The sequence below is a fragment of the Mobula hypostoma genome, chromosome 1, assembly GCF_963921235.1.
Source record: "Mobula hypostoma chromosome 1, sMobHyp1.1, whole genome shotgun sequence".
NCBI lineage: Eukaryota > Metazoa > Chordata > Chondrichthyes > Myliobatiformes > Myliobatidae > Mobula > Mobula hypostoma.
Genome location: NC_086097.1, coordinates 92674627 through 92690685, shown reverse-complemented (window position 1 = coordinate 92690685; position 16059 = coordinate 92674627). Strand labels below are relative to the sequence as shown.

The 16059-nt window shown below is 41.5% G+C and overlaps 1 protein-coding gene across 2 annotated transcripts in view; it reads left to right on the top strand.

The window, feature by feature from the left end:
- Positions 1-16059, top strand: part of rpap1 (RNA polymerase II associated protein 1) — a 174932-nt gene that overhangs the window by 109570 nt on the left and 49303 nt on the right. For both annotated transcript variants that reach the window (XM_063052697.1, XM_063052706.1), the window contains exons 14-16: positions 651-830; positions 4682-4839; positions 5302-5484. In XM_063052697.1, coding sequence (XP_062908767.1) covers positions 651-830; positions 4682-4839; positions 5302-5484 — 521 coding nt within the window. The remainder of the gene's footprint in view (positions 1-650; positions 831-4681; positions 4840-5301; positions 5485-16059) is intronic.

Sequence of the window (16059 nt, the reverse complement as noted above, 5' to 3'; positions counted from 1 at the left end):
GGAAGAGAAACCTTGTGAATTGAGCTATTTTAAAAAAAGTGTTGCCAGCCCAGGAAGTAATGTGCTTCTGCAAACTGTTCATAAAAGTATAGAAGAAGCAGGCATGAGGCAGAATATAAAAGAGAAGGGATCACAAAATTAGTCATTTAGATTCAGTTAATAATAGTTGAGTGGAGCTCCCACATTAAAGCACTGTGTCTGTACCATAAAGCGACTGTCTAGTTAATCATATCCAGTGTTGTTTACCCAAGCTTTGCAATCTTTTCCTTTCCAGGTACATGTCTTGAATATTCCAATTTAATTTGCTTTCAGTACCCTTTTCTAGATTATCATGATCTATTGCATTTAAAAGGCAAAATAAATCCTCTCAATATAAGCTTCCGGTTTTATCAGTTATCCTAAATTTGTATTTGCTTGACTTTCCTACCAGTGGAAATAGATTTTGGCTATTTATTCTATTAAATCCATAATCCTAGTCACAAGGAGGACTTGTTAAGATTGCGTGGGCAAAGACATTGGAATGGCCCTTTGGTGGCCATATGTAGATACCACTGGTTTTGTCCCGACAGCTGTTGATGCTGGAGATGCTGCATCTAAAAGTGGGATAATAATTGTTCTAAGATTGTACCTTCTGTCTCTCTCTTGCTCAGATTCTAGGGTGCCCAAGACTAATGGAGACAATTGTCTCAGAATTCTTACCATCTACCTGGACGATTCAGACTCTGAGAACAGATGAACCGATAACCAGTAGCTATGGTGTGCCAGTTGCTGCTGCCATGAAATTGTTTCGTGTCCTGGCATCTGCGGGAAGGAACATGTCGGCTATTTTGGTAACTGTTATCCTGGCTTACCCCATTCTTCATCTGACAGATTGTGGCTGTAAACAAGGGAACAAATGGATAATGTGCTTTGAAGGATGTTTGCTGTTTTTTTTATTTGGTCTGCCTTTGTAGGTCTGCGGCTGGTCCAATCTTTTCTTTTTACCTTCTTTAATATTTAATAGTCTTTTATTTACAATTAATTAACTCGCTTTTTGAGATGCAGGTGCCAGTGAATTCCACTTCATTATTACAGTGTAAAATGAAATTGTAATCTCTTATATTTTTGTTGTGATGCTCTTTAATTTATCCTCTTGTCATCTCTAAGACATAATATTAATATTTCCCTTTTATATGGTAGAATGCACAACACCAGAACAGATCAATATGCCCAGCTGATCTTTGATGATGCTTTAACTTCATATGAACTGCCTCTCAACCCTCCTAACATCTGTGTTCCTTTACCGTGTACTTAGCAGCTTCCCCTTGAATGCATCTATGCTGTTCACTCTCTCTCTTGTATAGTAGTTTTTAGTTTATTCTTTGAAGTGACTCCTGAATACTTTATGGATTTATTAATGACTACTCATGGGTGTGGTCAAATCACAAATGGAAGCATCTTCTTTATGCTTACAACAAGGGTTATTGTAATCTCGAAGTTCTGTGTTAGTTGTCTCTTTTCAGAGGAAAGGCACTCAGCCTGTTCAATCTTTGTGATGATTTTTCTTCAATGAATTTTGTGAAACCATCAATATCCACGAAACCACACATCCAGAGGCTGCTTTCATCATCACTGGAGACTTTAACCAAGCGTCTCTGACCAGAGCTTACCTGAAGTCTGCCAACACATCGAGGTGAGCACACGGGGAGGAGGCATACTCGATCACTGCTAGTTTCCCTTCCGCAATGCCTACAAGGCGCTTCTCCACCCTCCGTTTGGAAAGTCTGACCATTCCTCCATCTTGCTTCTACTGGCCTACAGGCAGAAATTGAAGCAGGAAGTGGCCATAGTGAAAGCTATCCACTGCTGGTCCAACCAGTCAGACTGAATGTTACAAGACTGCTTTGGTAGCGTCATCTGGGAGGTAGTTTGAGTTGTGAACATCTCCGAAAACACGGAGGTAGTCACAAGCTTCATTCGGAAGTGCATTGAAGACATTGTTCCCCAAAAATTGGTCCAGGTCTACCCAAACCAGAAGCCTTGGATAAATAGTTCAGTGTATGTTGCTGTCAGCACAAGGAATAATGCTTTCGCCTCCAGAGACCAATGGGAGCTTAAGAGATGCCACTGTGGTTTATGCAGAGCCATCAAGGTGGCAAAATGGCAACACAGGGACAAAACCCAGTCACAACTCTGCCACAGTGACACACGCAGCATATGGCAAGAACTGCACACTATCTCAGACTTCAAGAGGAAACGCAGCAGTACAGCTAACATTGCCGCCTTGCTCCGGATGAGGTAAATGTTTTTTTACACTCGATTTGAGGTTAATAGGACTGAACCTCTGAAGAGAACCACCGATGACACCATGCTCCTTGGTCATCTCTGAGACTGAGGTATGTAGAACATTCCAATGTGCCAACAGCGGCAAGGCAGCAGGGCCGGACAGCATCCCAGGTACGTCCTCAAAGTGTTTGCTGAACAGCTGGCTGGTGTGCTTACGGACATCTTTAATCTCTCCCTCTCTCAGTGTGTCGTGCCCTCCTGCTTCAAATTGTCCATCATTGTCCCTGTACCCAAGAAAACCAAGGCAGCATAACTGAACGACTGGCACCCTGTTGCACTCACCTCAATTATAAGCAAATGCTTTGAGAGGCTGGGTAAAAACTACATCTGCAGCATGCTGCCAGCCACACTGGACCCCCTACAGTTCATCTACTGACAGACCCGGTCTACCCATGACGCCGTAGCCCCAGCACTACATACCATCCTCGCTCACCTGGAGAAAGGGGATGCAAACGTTAGAATGCTGTTCCTGGACTGCAGTTCAGCATTTAACACCATAATTCCCTCCAGACTTGACAGGAAGCTCAGAGACCTTGGCCTGCACCCCACCTTGTGCAGCTGGATCCTAGACTTCCTATTGGATTGAGTTCTGGGTCCTCTTCTCTACTCCCTTTACACTCACAATTGTACTGCCACACACAGCTCCAATCTGCTGATCAAATTCACAGATGACACGACTTTGATCGACCTTATTTCTAGCAGTAATGAAACAGCCTACAGAGGAAAGGTTGACACCTTGACACAGTGCTCCCCAAATCCTCAAGGCCTTCTGCAGGGGCACTACTGAGAGCACATTGACTGGCTGTATCACCGCCTGGTACGGGAACCGCACCAACCTTGATCGCTGGGCACTGCAGAGACTGGTACAGACAGCCCAGTGCATCTGTGGATGTGAGCTTCCCTCCTCTGAGGACATTTACAGCAGCAGGTGCAGAGAGAAGGCCTGGAAGATCATCGGGGACACCAGTCACCCCAACCATAAATTGTTTCAGCTGCTTCCATCTGGCAAACAGTACCGCAGCATTAAAGCCAGGACCAACAGGCCACGGGACAGCTTCTTCCTACAAGCCATTAGACTTTTAAATTCACATGTTTGAACATTGCAATGGAGTCAGATCACAAAGATTTTTACTCCCTCATGTTGTGGGATGGATATAAGATTTAAATAAATAAATTCTAATTCTAAATTCTTTCCTGACTGTTTTCAGTTGTGTATTACCGTATCCTTGTACCTTCTCTAATGCCTCTTCATCCTTCTCTGTAAATCCTGTTGAGGTTTTGTTTTGCTTTGCCATTTTTCAAACATATCCCCTCAATGAGAAAAGAGATAAGTAGTCAAGTCTCTATTTATAAAAATTGCCCATTGTCAGATTTGTTAATTCTGTCTTGTATCTGTTGCACACTTCTGTGTCATTCCTGTAGGACATCACTAAAAAAAAGTGGATGCAATCCTCCAGTTTTGATATCTGAAGCCAAAATCAAGATTCTATTTGCCTTTTATTATTATGTTACCAACAGAGATTGAATATTAGCAAGCCCTGTCAAAGAACATCATGCACCGCATCTGTCTAGACCATGGGTTCCCAACCCTTTTTTTGGTCCCATGAACAAATATTGTTAAGCAAGGACGCCAGGTTGGGAACCCCTGTTCTAGATCAAGATTTTTTTTATGCTCTTTAAATTTATGCCTTTTGACCTTTCTATTAAGGTGGCCATGTTATGTCAAAGCTTCGTTGATCCAAAAGTCTAAAACTAGAGGGCACAGGTTAAAGGAGATCTGTGGGACAGGATTTTTACATGGAGGGTGGTGAATATTTGGAGTAAGTTGCCAAATATTCTGTTTAAAAAGCATTTTGATAGCTACTTGGATCGGAAGTGAGTAGAGAGATATGGGTAGCGTCGATGGAAGGAGATGGACAGTCAGTGTTTTGGGTTGAGGCCCTTTATCTGGACTGGAAAGAAAGTGGAAGATGGCCAATATAAAGAGGTAAGGGTAGGGGGTAGAACAAGAGCTCGCCAGTAATAGATGGATCAACACCAATGGGTTTGCATGTGAACCACTACCTCACCTGGGAGGGCTGTTTGGAGCCCTGGATGGTGGTGAGGGAGAAGGTGTAGGGGCAGGTGTAACGCTTTGCACAGTTTCAAGGGAGAGTGCCTGGGGAGGGAGGGGGATTGAGTGGATGAGGGAGTCATGAAGAGTTTTCTCTGTGATCTCCTTGAAAGAGGTAACCATTTGTTGTGAGCAGATAAGGTGCACTTACCTTGTTCAAATGTTGGGTTATGGTAATTCACAAATGGCCAGTTTGGCTTAATAATATGAGTGATTTGTGTTGTTGCTTCTGTTTTTAAACAGTTAAACAAATTCAAGTTGAAAGAGCGAATTGGGAGGTTCATAGCACAAGATCCTTGTGACCTGCACTTGGAGCAACAGGAAGCCTACGCATTAAACATTGAGGCTTTGCGGCTGTGGGCTGTTGCAGTCAACTATGGACAAGCATGTGACATGTACAGGTGAGCATGCAGTGAGAAACGGGAGACAGGAACATGAAAGATGTGGAATGCACTGAATATGGGGAGTGTGATGAAGAATGCGTTGTGTGTATGACTGAATCGGGTGGAAGAGGAGATTGGTGAAAGACAGAACAAGCATGGAAAGTGATTCGAAGGTTGTTCTGTGTGAGTATATTCCAGGGATTACTATAAATTTTGGCAGGAATTTTGGAGTTTTATCTGTGGGGATATTTTTCACCTTACCCAGAGAGATTAGGGGCGGTATTTGGTCCTGGTGTTTGAGACTTGTCTTTGCTGGCCCTTCATTTTCATTGCATTTCGGAAAAATGCCTCCCCTGACCTCAAAATGTCTCCAAGTGATACAACCAATGATGTCCAATACCTTCAGTATGCATTTGCATTCAGTCAGATCTCTCAAGCAACAATGTGTTGATTGTTTATTACTCCTTTCACCATCCTCAGGGACTTCTATCCTGCACTGATGAAGATTCTTCAGACCTTACCAAACCTGGTGTCCCACCCGAGGCAGGAGGATCCATTGTTTGATTATTCCTTGCAGAGAGCTGAGACTCTGGTTTGCCTCCTGATCAGCCTCACTCACAGTGCAGGCTGTACTTCTGAACTGCAGGCCCAGTTCACATCCAGGTACCTCTTTTCCTCTCCCTTTTGACCTTATCCAATTTTGACAAGTTCCAATTTTTGTGTGATATTTCTCCAGATTTATTGCTGAGATCAAATCATTCACAATCCTGAGCCTAGTGCAGTCGTTCTCAACCTTTTTCTGCTTGTGGCCCACTTGTGACTTTCATTTACCTCTCTGACCCCCATCCTCCATAGTCTCCATTTTAAAGCTTTTTTGGTCAACTGTACTAATTCTAATATACAGTCAATATTTATGTTTTAACAGGTTATGGGTATTATATGTTAAATATATTACACATGTATATGAAAAATAAAACTCTTCCAAAGCTCTGAATAGGACACTTATCCAGAACGTGGAAACTTAATTTGAATATCTAGTGTAATCCAGAAAGTTCGCTTGCTGCGTTTGAATTTTGCTGAGCTGTTGTATCACTCTGCAGCTCAATAAGACATTCTTGCAATGTGGTGTCATCATCATTCACATTCACCCCAAGTGGATCCACCACCCAAGCTGGAATATGCATCTCCAGAAGGTCTCTGAATGGAAATTCCCCATCAATGTCCAGTTGTTTCAAATGATCAAGATACACAATCAGATCATCATCTTGCAATTCTATTTGGGAGTGGCCAGTGAAGGAAATTGCATAAACTCATGATGTTCAATGTTGCTGCTGAAAAGTTTGAGTTTTCAAAGGGAAGTGGTAATAGGCTCTTTGCATGATATGGAATTGCAGTTTTTTCCTTGTAACTGTTTGTTTACTAAATTCAGTTTTTCAAGCATATCTGACAGGTAAAATATGTCAGACTTAGCAGCAACACTTTGTTCTCCAGGAAATTTGTTCTTCAGTGATTGCAGTCTTCATGTCACATTTTGTAAGTATAATAATACACACCGGCCAGTGGAAGGCAAACAGAACGAGCTTCCTGCTGCACACTTGCCGACTGGCCTTGCTGCAGAAAACCCTGTCCTATCTGCAGTTTGTGTTTTAGGAGTAGATGTGGAGTGGCATTCGGTGCTCAGCAAGCTGTCCTGCTGGGTGTGAGCAGAGATTTGTGTGTGGTCAAGCAGGAGTAGAGATAATGATAGAACTGCTGCATCACTCTCTCACACACACACACCCACCCACCCACCCACCCCTGTTTTGTTGCCACATTTCTAGCATATTTTTCCATTAATTTCATTTGGGGTTCCAAATAAATTACATATATTAACTACTTTTTTTATTTCTATATTTTAGTAATACTTCATTTAAACAGTAAACTTACCACAACCCAATCAGAAACTCCTGTGGCCCCCAGTTTCTTGTTTATTTTACTTGTAGCCCCTACGAAATTTGTCATGGCCCCCTTCCCGTATGGACCACATTGAGAACCTCTGGTCTAAAATATTGTGTATGCACCACCTAATCATCGATGACAGTTTTAAATTGTTAGCTATGCCTCTGTGACTTATGTGAAAGTCCATCCCCTTCTTCAAAGAGTCTCCATTTAATACTGAGAAGCAACTTGGGATGCTCTATTACATGCCGGCTTCTCCATCTTCCTGTGGGGGCATTGTACTCTGCACGTTTCCTTACTGTGTATCATCAGCTGATCTGCAAAAGACTTGAAGGCATTTAGCATCTTCTAGAAGATGTACTAGTCAAGTGAAGAAATTGTTTAATAATATAAATCAAAGCAAGGCTGGATATACTCAGCAGGCCAGGCAGCATCTGTCGAGGGCATGTTTTGGATCCATAACCTTGCATAAGAACTTTTGGTTGAATATTGGAGAAGGAGTTATCCTTGTTACAGCAAAGAATTCCCTAATTCTTTGAGGAGTTGCCTGGCATTCTTTTCATTCTGTTTAGAGCATTATTCTAGTCCCACTATCTTTTGCAGTTTCATCAATAACTTTCCTACTTTGCTGACAGTTTGAATGTTCGATTCCATTTGTACCATCTCTATCTGCTGCTTAATGTCTCAACTGTAAGATGAATCCCATTGAACCTTGAGGTACACAAGAAATCTAACTGGCTTTGGAGCAGAATGTGGTGGCCTTCATCTCCTAAAGAGCACAGCAGTATAGATCATGGTTGGAACTATAGAACCAGAAATTGGGACTGATTATCCTTTTGCCTTTTTATTCGCCCTGGTGCACACAGAACAGGAACAGGACCCAGGGCCCATGATGTCTATGCTATCCATAATGCCAGTACAAACTAATTCCATCTGGCCTCACAAGGTTGTGTCCTCAGCTCCCTACGCTACTTCCTGTGCACTCATGACTGCGTGACCAGATTCTGCTCTAACTCCATCTCTGAGTCTGTAGTTGATATAATAGGCAGTATCTCAAATAACAATGAGTCAGAGTATAGAAAGGAGGTTTAGAGTTTAGTCACATGGTGGCATGACAACAATCTTTCCCTCAGTATCAGCAAAACAAAAGAACTGATCATTGACTTCAGGAATGGAGGCGGTATACATGCTCCTGCATATGTCAGCAGTGTTGAGGTTGAAAGTTTCAAATTCCTTGGAGTGAACATTATCAATAGCCTATCTTGGTCTAACCACATAGATGCCATGGTCAAAGCAGCTCACTGACGCCTGTCCTCACACAGGAGACTGAAGAAATTTGGCATGTCCCCTTTGACATTCATCAGATGATACGCTGCAGAAAGCATTGTACGTTGATGCACCACAGCTTGATATGATAACTGCTCTGCCCAAGACCGTAAAAAACTGCAGAAAGTTGTGGACACATCACTAAAGTTCAAAGTAAATTTATTATCAAAGTACATGTATGTCACCATATGCAACCCTGAGATATATTTTCTTGTGGACATACTCAGAAAATACACGGGTCATAATAGAATCAGTGAAAGACTGCACCCAACATGGAGGACAAACAACCAATGGGCAAAAGACAACAAACTATTCAAATGCAAAAGAAATAAATAATAATGATAAATAAACAAATAAGCAATAAATATCGAGAACATGAGATGAAAAGTCCTTGAAAGTGAGTCTATAGGTTCAGTGATGGGTTCAAGAGCTTGATGGTTAAGGAGTAATAACTGTTCCTGAACCTGCTGGTGTGGGTCCTGAGGCTCTTGTACCCTCTTCCTGATGGCAGCACCGAGAAAAGAACATGACCTGGGTGATGGGTGTCCCTGATGATGGATGCTGCTTTTCTGCAATGTAGATGTGCTCAATGGAGGGGAGGGCTTTACCCATGATGGACTGGGCCGTGTCCACGACTTTTTGTAAGATTTTCCATTCAAGGGCATTGGTGTTTCCATACCAGCCTGTGGTAAAACCAGTCAATATACTCTCTACCACACATCTGTAGACATTTGTCGAAATCTTCACAAGCTTATAAGGAAGTAGAGGTGCTCCTTGCTTCCTTTATAATTGTACTTGCATGCTAGGTCCAGGATAGGTCCTCTGAAATGCTAACAGAAGAATTTAAAGTTGCTGACCCTGTCCACCTTTGATCTGCCTATGAGGACAGGCTCATGGACCTCCAGCTTCCTCCTCCTGAAGTCTGGGCTGGAGAACAAAGTGTTGCAAGCTTTGAGGAGCTGCAGCATGATATCAGAACTGAAAGAATGAAGTGCTGACAACAAACTTCAATAGATTAAGCTTACTTTCTCATGGTTATAGAAGGCTAAGGAGTGTCCAAATTCGTTACTGTTGCCTTCCTGTCAGTTTGAGCCTGTCTAGCCATTCTCCTGTGACCTCTCTCATTAATAAGGGGTTTTTGCCTTCAGAATTGCTGCTCACTGGATTTTTTTTTGTGTTTTTCACACCTTACTCTGTAAACTCTAGAGACTGGTGTGTATGAAAACCCCAGGAGATCAGCACTTTCTGAGATACTCAAATCACCCCAACTGGCACCAACAATCATTCCACAGTCAAAGTTACTTAGATCACATTTCTTCTCCATTCTGATGTTTGGTCTGAACAACTGAATCTGTTGACCATGTCTGCATGCTTTTGTGCATCGTATTGCTGCCATGTGATTGGCTGATTAGATATTTTCATTAAAAAGCAGATGTACAGATGTACCTAATAAATTGGCCACTGAGTATAAATTTTAAGATAAGAGTAAGCACTTTAATGATACAAAGTGCAATGGAAATTTGGAACGTATCCAGAAACATTGAACTTGAGGGTTAATTAAATATTTTAAGGTTATTAAACTGTAGTGTTGTTGAGAGGAGAAAATTAGTTAGGGGCACTAAGCAACTGAGTATTTAGAATGGTGGCTGATGAAAATTTGTATGTGCAAGAATGGAACTCCAACACTTCCATGACATTGATCCTGACCTCAGGTACTGTTTATGTAGAGCTTGTATGTTCATGTGGGTTTCCTCCGGATGTTCCAGTCTTCTCTTGTGATCTAAAAGTTTGCAGGTTGGTAGGTTAATTGTAAATTGTAACTTGCATTAGGATTGGAGGGAATGGGAGGTGGGGGTGGTGTGTGGGAGGCAAGTGAGGAAGATGCTGAGGAACAAGTTTATGGTAATTTACTGAAAAGAAAATGTGTTTGGATTGTATGATTTTTGTAAAAATGCGTATCACATGGATGATGTGCAGTTGATGTACTGAAAGACCTGTTTCTGTTCCCTATCTAAGACTGAAGTGAGTTCAGACAATTTCTGGGTATCCTGTAGCTGTTCATCTGACTTCTAGTGGAGTGTAATTACTCCAAGAATACCCCTTCTCTCTTTATGTTCACACACACATCACCTACCTACAGGCTGGAGCTCCAGGGTTAATATTCTCTCTTGCTGGTTGGAGAACGTTTAATCAGAGTAATTGCTCAGCTGTTGAGAAATATCTTTAGATTATAGTGCACAATCAGTAACAAAAGTAATGTAACTTTTGTGGAAGATGTTTGATGCTTTGTAATGTGTTTCACATTGTCCTTTTCATTGTACCTTTGCAGTACTCATAGACACACTGCTTTCTATTGTTTTATTGGTATTAGTTTGTTATTGTCACATATACTGAGGTACAATGACAAGCTTCTCCCGCATACTCTATACAGACCAAATTATGACACAGTGCATTGAGCTAGAATAAGGTAAAACAATAATAATGCAGAATAAAGTTCACAAGCTATCAAAAATGTTCAGTGCAGGTAAACAGTAAAGTGCACAAACATAATGAGGTAGATTGTGAGGCCAAGAGTGTATGTTATCAGATAAGAGGTCCACTCAAGGCTCTGATAACATAGACTCTTGGCCTCACAATCTACCTCATTATGATTGTGCACTTTACTGTTTATTGTGGGATAGAAGCTGTCCTTGAGCTTGGTGATAGGTGCTTTCAGGATTTCTGATGAGAGGAGTGAGGAGAGAATATCTGGGATGAGTGGAGTCTTTGATGACATTGGCTGCTTTATTGAGGCAGTGAGAAGTATAGACAGAGTCCATAGAGGGAGGATTGTTTCTGTGTTGTCCTGAGTACTGTCTGTAATTCTCAAGATTCAAGATAATTTATTGTCATTCCTCAGTACGCAGGTGTAGAGCAAAATAATTGTTACTCTGGATCCGATACAGCATAAAAACACAATAAGCATAAAGGCCACAATTTAAAAAACACGTAAATATGAATATAAAAACAATCCTATAAAACGCAATGTATAAGTAACTGTTATATAGACTGTATGTAAATAAAGTACGTGCTCTCTGCAGTTACTTGTGGTCGTGTGCACAGCAGTTGCCAAACCAGGTGTTATGCATCCAGACAGAATGCTCTTTATGGTGCATCAATAAAAGTTGGTAAGAATCGATAGGGACGTGTTGAATTTATTTAGTCTTCTGACAAAGCAAAGGTGTTGGTGAATTTTCTTGGCCATGATATCAACTTGATTGGGCCAGGACAGGCTGATACCTGATTAAGTGAGAACTGACTTGAATGGAATTCAGATACAAGTTAGGCATGGTTAAATTAGTGATTATATAAATCTATCTGTGAACAACAAAAGGGATTGCAGTGGTGTAGGAAATACCTGAATAGTCATTGGTCCTTAATCTAGACTTGCTTTATTTCCCATCCAACATAACAGAGATTAACTCGTGGTGAAGAGTTATATAGCATACAATTTCATCCCTGCTGACCAGGGTGCCTTCCTCAGCTAGCCCCACCTGTCTGTATTTTGTAAACCTTTCCTATTAATATTGTAGCATACCTACTTCTACCACTTCCTTTGGCAGTTACTTCCATATACCCATCACCCTCTGTGCGGAAAAGCTTTATCCTCTCATTTTAAACCTATGCTCTCTAGTTTTAGATGCCTACTGTTGGAAAAAGGTTGTTGCTATCCGTGTTATCTATGCCCTTCCTGATTCAATAAGCCTCTATAAGATCACCATTCAGCTTGCTTTGCTCCAGGGAAAACAGTCCCAGCCTGTCTGGTCTCTCCTTATAATTCAAGCCTTCCGGTCTCCACAGTGTCGTTGTAAATCTTTTCCAGATCCTCTTTACCTTATAAACATCCTTTCCATAGTTTGACAACCAGAACTGTACACTGTATTCCAGGTGTGCTTTCAGCTACGTCCTATATACAGTACTGTGCAAATGTCTCAGGCACATATGTATTGCAGGGTGCCGAAGACTTTAGCACAGTACTGTATTTAACAACATGGTGCAGAGAACGAGGTGTAAATCTGGTGGGAGCAAAGGATGTTGGGAATGACAATGGTGGAGTGCTACAGGAGGAGTGTGGGACTGGTGGCAGAGAAGGAGTGCCAAGCAGGGTGTGGCATTGGTGCTCTGAGACACCAGGCAAGGTTGTTTGATTCCGTACAACTGGTTTATTGATCATTACAGAATGTCTCTCTGTACTTGTCTCTCCCTACCCCCTTCCTAATCTCAGTCCACAATAGAGACCCATGTCAGAATTAGGTTTATCATCACTCACATATGTCATGAAATTTGTTTTTTTTTTGCGGTAGCAGTACAGTGAAGTGCATAAAGTTCCTGCAGTACTGTGCAAAGATCTTAGGCACCCTAGCTATTTATATGTGTCTAAGACTTTTTGCACAGTACTGTAGCTGCAATGTGACATCTCAGCTCCTTTGCACAGTGCTGGTCTGATAAGGCAAGCATTCCATACAATTTCTTCACTACGTATCTTATGTTCAGGGAACTATGTATTTGTATCCTGAGATCTCTGTGTTCCACAATGTCTTCCAGGGCTCTGTCATTCACTGTGGACATCCAGGCCTTGTTAAATTCCCAAAATGCACCATTTTGTACTTGCCCAAGTTAAATCCCATCTGCCTTTCCTTTGTCCACTTTTCCCAATTGATCTTGATCCTTTTGTAACCTTAGACAGCCTTCTCTACTGTGAATACCAATTTAGGTGTCATCCACAATCTTGATACCCATGTCACCTACAATCTCATTCAAATCAATAAATGGAATTTAATTCTGATAAGTATGAAGTAATGTATTTTGGAGGTCTGCTAAAGTTAGAACATATGCCATATATGGTTGGGCTTGAGGTAGTATTGAGGAACAAAAGGACTCTAGTGTATAAGTTCAAAGATCCTTGGAGGTAGCTCAACAGCTAGATAGGGTCATCAAAGTCAAGTTTATAGTCAGATGCACCTCTCCCGTGGCTAAGGATATTTTAGGTATCTCTGCTAGGCCCTCTGCAATTTCTGCGCCAGCCTCCCACGGGATCCAAGAGAACACCTTGTCAGACCCTGGGGATTTCTCCAATCTAATTTGCCTCAAGACAGCAAACACCTCCTCCTTTGTAATCCATAGGGTCCATGACCTCGCTGCTGCATTGCCTCTCATCTATAAACTCTGTGTCCATTTCCCAAGTAAGCACAGATGGGAAAAAACATCACCCTCATCTCTTTCGGCTCCATGCTTAGATTACTGGTCTGATCTTCCTGAGAACCAATTTTGTCCTTTGCTATCCTTTTGCTTTTAACCTATCTGTTGAAATCCTTAGGATTCTCCTTCACTTCGTCTGCTAGAGCAATCTCATGTCTTCTTTTAACCCTCCTGATTTCCTTCTTAAGAGTTCTCTTCCATTTCTTATACTCCTCGAGCATCTCATTTGTTTCTGCTTGCCTATCTATACCTGCTATGCGCCTCCTTTTTCTTAACCAAAGCCTCAATATCTCTCAAGAACTAAGGTTCCCTAATCCTGTTATCCTCGCCTTTTATTCTGACAGGAGCGTACAAACTCTGTACATTCAAATTTTCACTTTTGAATGCCTTCCATTTACCAAGTGCACCTTTGCCAGAAGATAACCATTCCCAATTCACATTTGCCAGATCCTTTCTGATACCATCAAAATTGGCCTTTCTCCAGTTTAGAATCTCAACCTGAGGACCAGACAGACCTATCCTTTTCCATAATTATTTTGAAACTAATGGCACTATGATCACTAGATGCAAAGTGTTCCCCTACACAAACTTCTGTCATCTGCTCTGTCTCATTCCTTAATAGGATGTCAAGCATTGCATGCTCTCTAGTTAGGACTTCTATGTACCAATTAAAACTTTCCTGGACCCGTTTAACAAACTCTTTCCCCTCTAGCCCTTTTACAGTATGGGAGTTCCAGTCAATATGTGGAAAGTTAAAATCATCCACTATCACAACCTTATGTTTCTTGTAAATGTCAGATCTCTCTACAAATTTGTTTCTCTAAATCCCGCCGACTATTGAGTGGTCTATTATGTAATCCTATTAACGTAGTCATACCTTACAATTGTAACCATTGTTACCAATGGCTACAGTGTCATAATTCCACGTGCTGATCCATGTCTTAAGCTCATCTGCCTTTCCTACAATACTCCTTACACTGAAGTGTACACAGCTCTGAATATTAGTCCCACCATGATTTCCTAACTTTGTATGTAGGCTTAATAACATTTTTCTCCACAAACACTAATTCTAACTAATAGATTAGAAGATTAGAAGACGTGCATTTGGAACCAAAACATAGGCATGTTGGAATGAATGCTCTAAATTCTGTGTAATTTTTGAAAGCCTCTCCTTCACCGTTCCCTTTAATTCTATTGTTGCATTTGGTGGAATCACCCTCTGCCGTTAAAGCGCACTATGACTTTGGCAGTGTGATGTGAAGAAGCTGTAACAGTGTAATGATTGGAATTGATACCTAATCTTGTACCATTCTGATGCTCAGTATATTGTGATACTCCTGGGCAGCTGAGAGTGATTGCAGACTGATGCTGGGAGACTAGAGTGTAGAGAGGAGGAGGGGCAGCTGAGTCAGAATTGATGACTGTTGCTAGGTGACTGTCATACACAAAAAACAAGGGTTGATTTTGTTTCCCACACCAAAGCAGTTCTGAATTAATGCTTTGTATTTTTGATAGCTTTCATTCAGAACCGATGGCCTTTCAGTCAGTGATTACAATTGTGATGGACACTCCATTTTATTCAAGTGAAATACAGGAGGCTCAGAGGTACTGATTAAATGTCAGTAATGGAATTGTTGGTGAAGGCAGAGAACATATTCGTCTATCATTAAAACAACATTGAAACACAGGCTGGGCTTTGGTGGCTCACACTGCAGCAATTCCCTCATGGATTCTTGGAGCTTGTGACTGGCGGTTGCCGTGGTTACCACAGCTGCACATTGTAATGAGGCAACGCTTGCTGTAATTTACAATCCATTGAACGACTCATGCTGGCCACTGTACTTAGTTGCAGTTGTGTCCACAGCAATATGTTCAGTCCTGTCAAAAAAGGAAGATAACATGGGAGAGGCCCTATGGACCAACTTGTCCAGGCCGATGAGGATGTCTGTCTAAACTAGTCCCATTTGCCTGTGATTGGCCTACATCCCTCAAAACCTTCCCTATCCACATAGACGTCCAAATGTCTCTTAAAAGTTCTTATTACACCTGCATCATCAACCACTTCCTTTGGCAGCTCACCTCATATAGCTCACATCCTCTTTGTGAAAAATTTGCCATTTGGATCCCTTTTAAATCTTTTACCTCTTAACCAGACTTGGGCGTTCTAGTGTTTTGATTCAGTTTCCATGGGAAAAGGACTGAGCCCATTCATGCTGTACACTTTTATAAGTTCACCCCTCAGTCTCCTATGCTGTAAGGGAATAATGCCTCCCAACTTCTGTATATAACTTGGGCCCTTGTGTCCTTACAATATTATTGTAAATTTTCATTGTATTCTTTCCAGCTTACCTGTAACAAAATAACCAAACCTGTACACAATCTCTGCTTGCTGTCTTACCAGTGTCTTTTGCAGCTGCAACATAATGTCCCAATTTCCATAACTAGTTCTTTTACTGGTCAAGGCCAGCATGCCAGGCACTTTGTTTACTGCACTCTCTACTTGTGGCACCATTTTCAGGGAACTAAAGTTATCAGAGTTTAGCAAAAAAAAATCTCTCGACACACAACTCTAGTGCAGAACACCAAAAGAACATTGTACCATCGGAGATGTCTCTTTAGACAACTGAATGTAAAAACTGTCACAGTGGTACTCTGAAGAAGTAGAGTGGCATTTTCCCAAGTGTCTTGACCAACGTTTATCCTTCAACCAGTGTCAGTCAATAGAAAATGTAATTT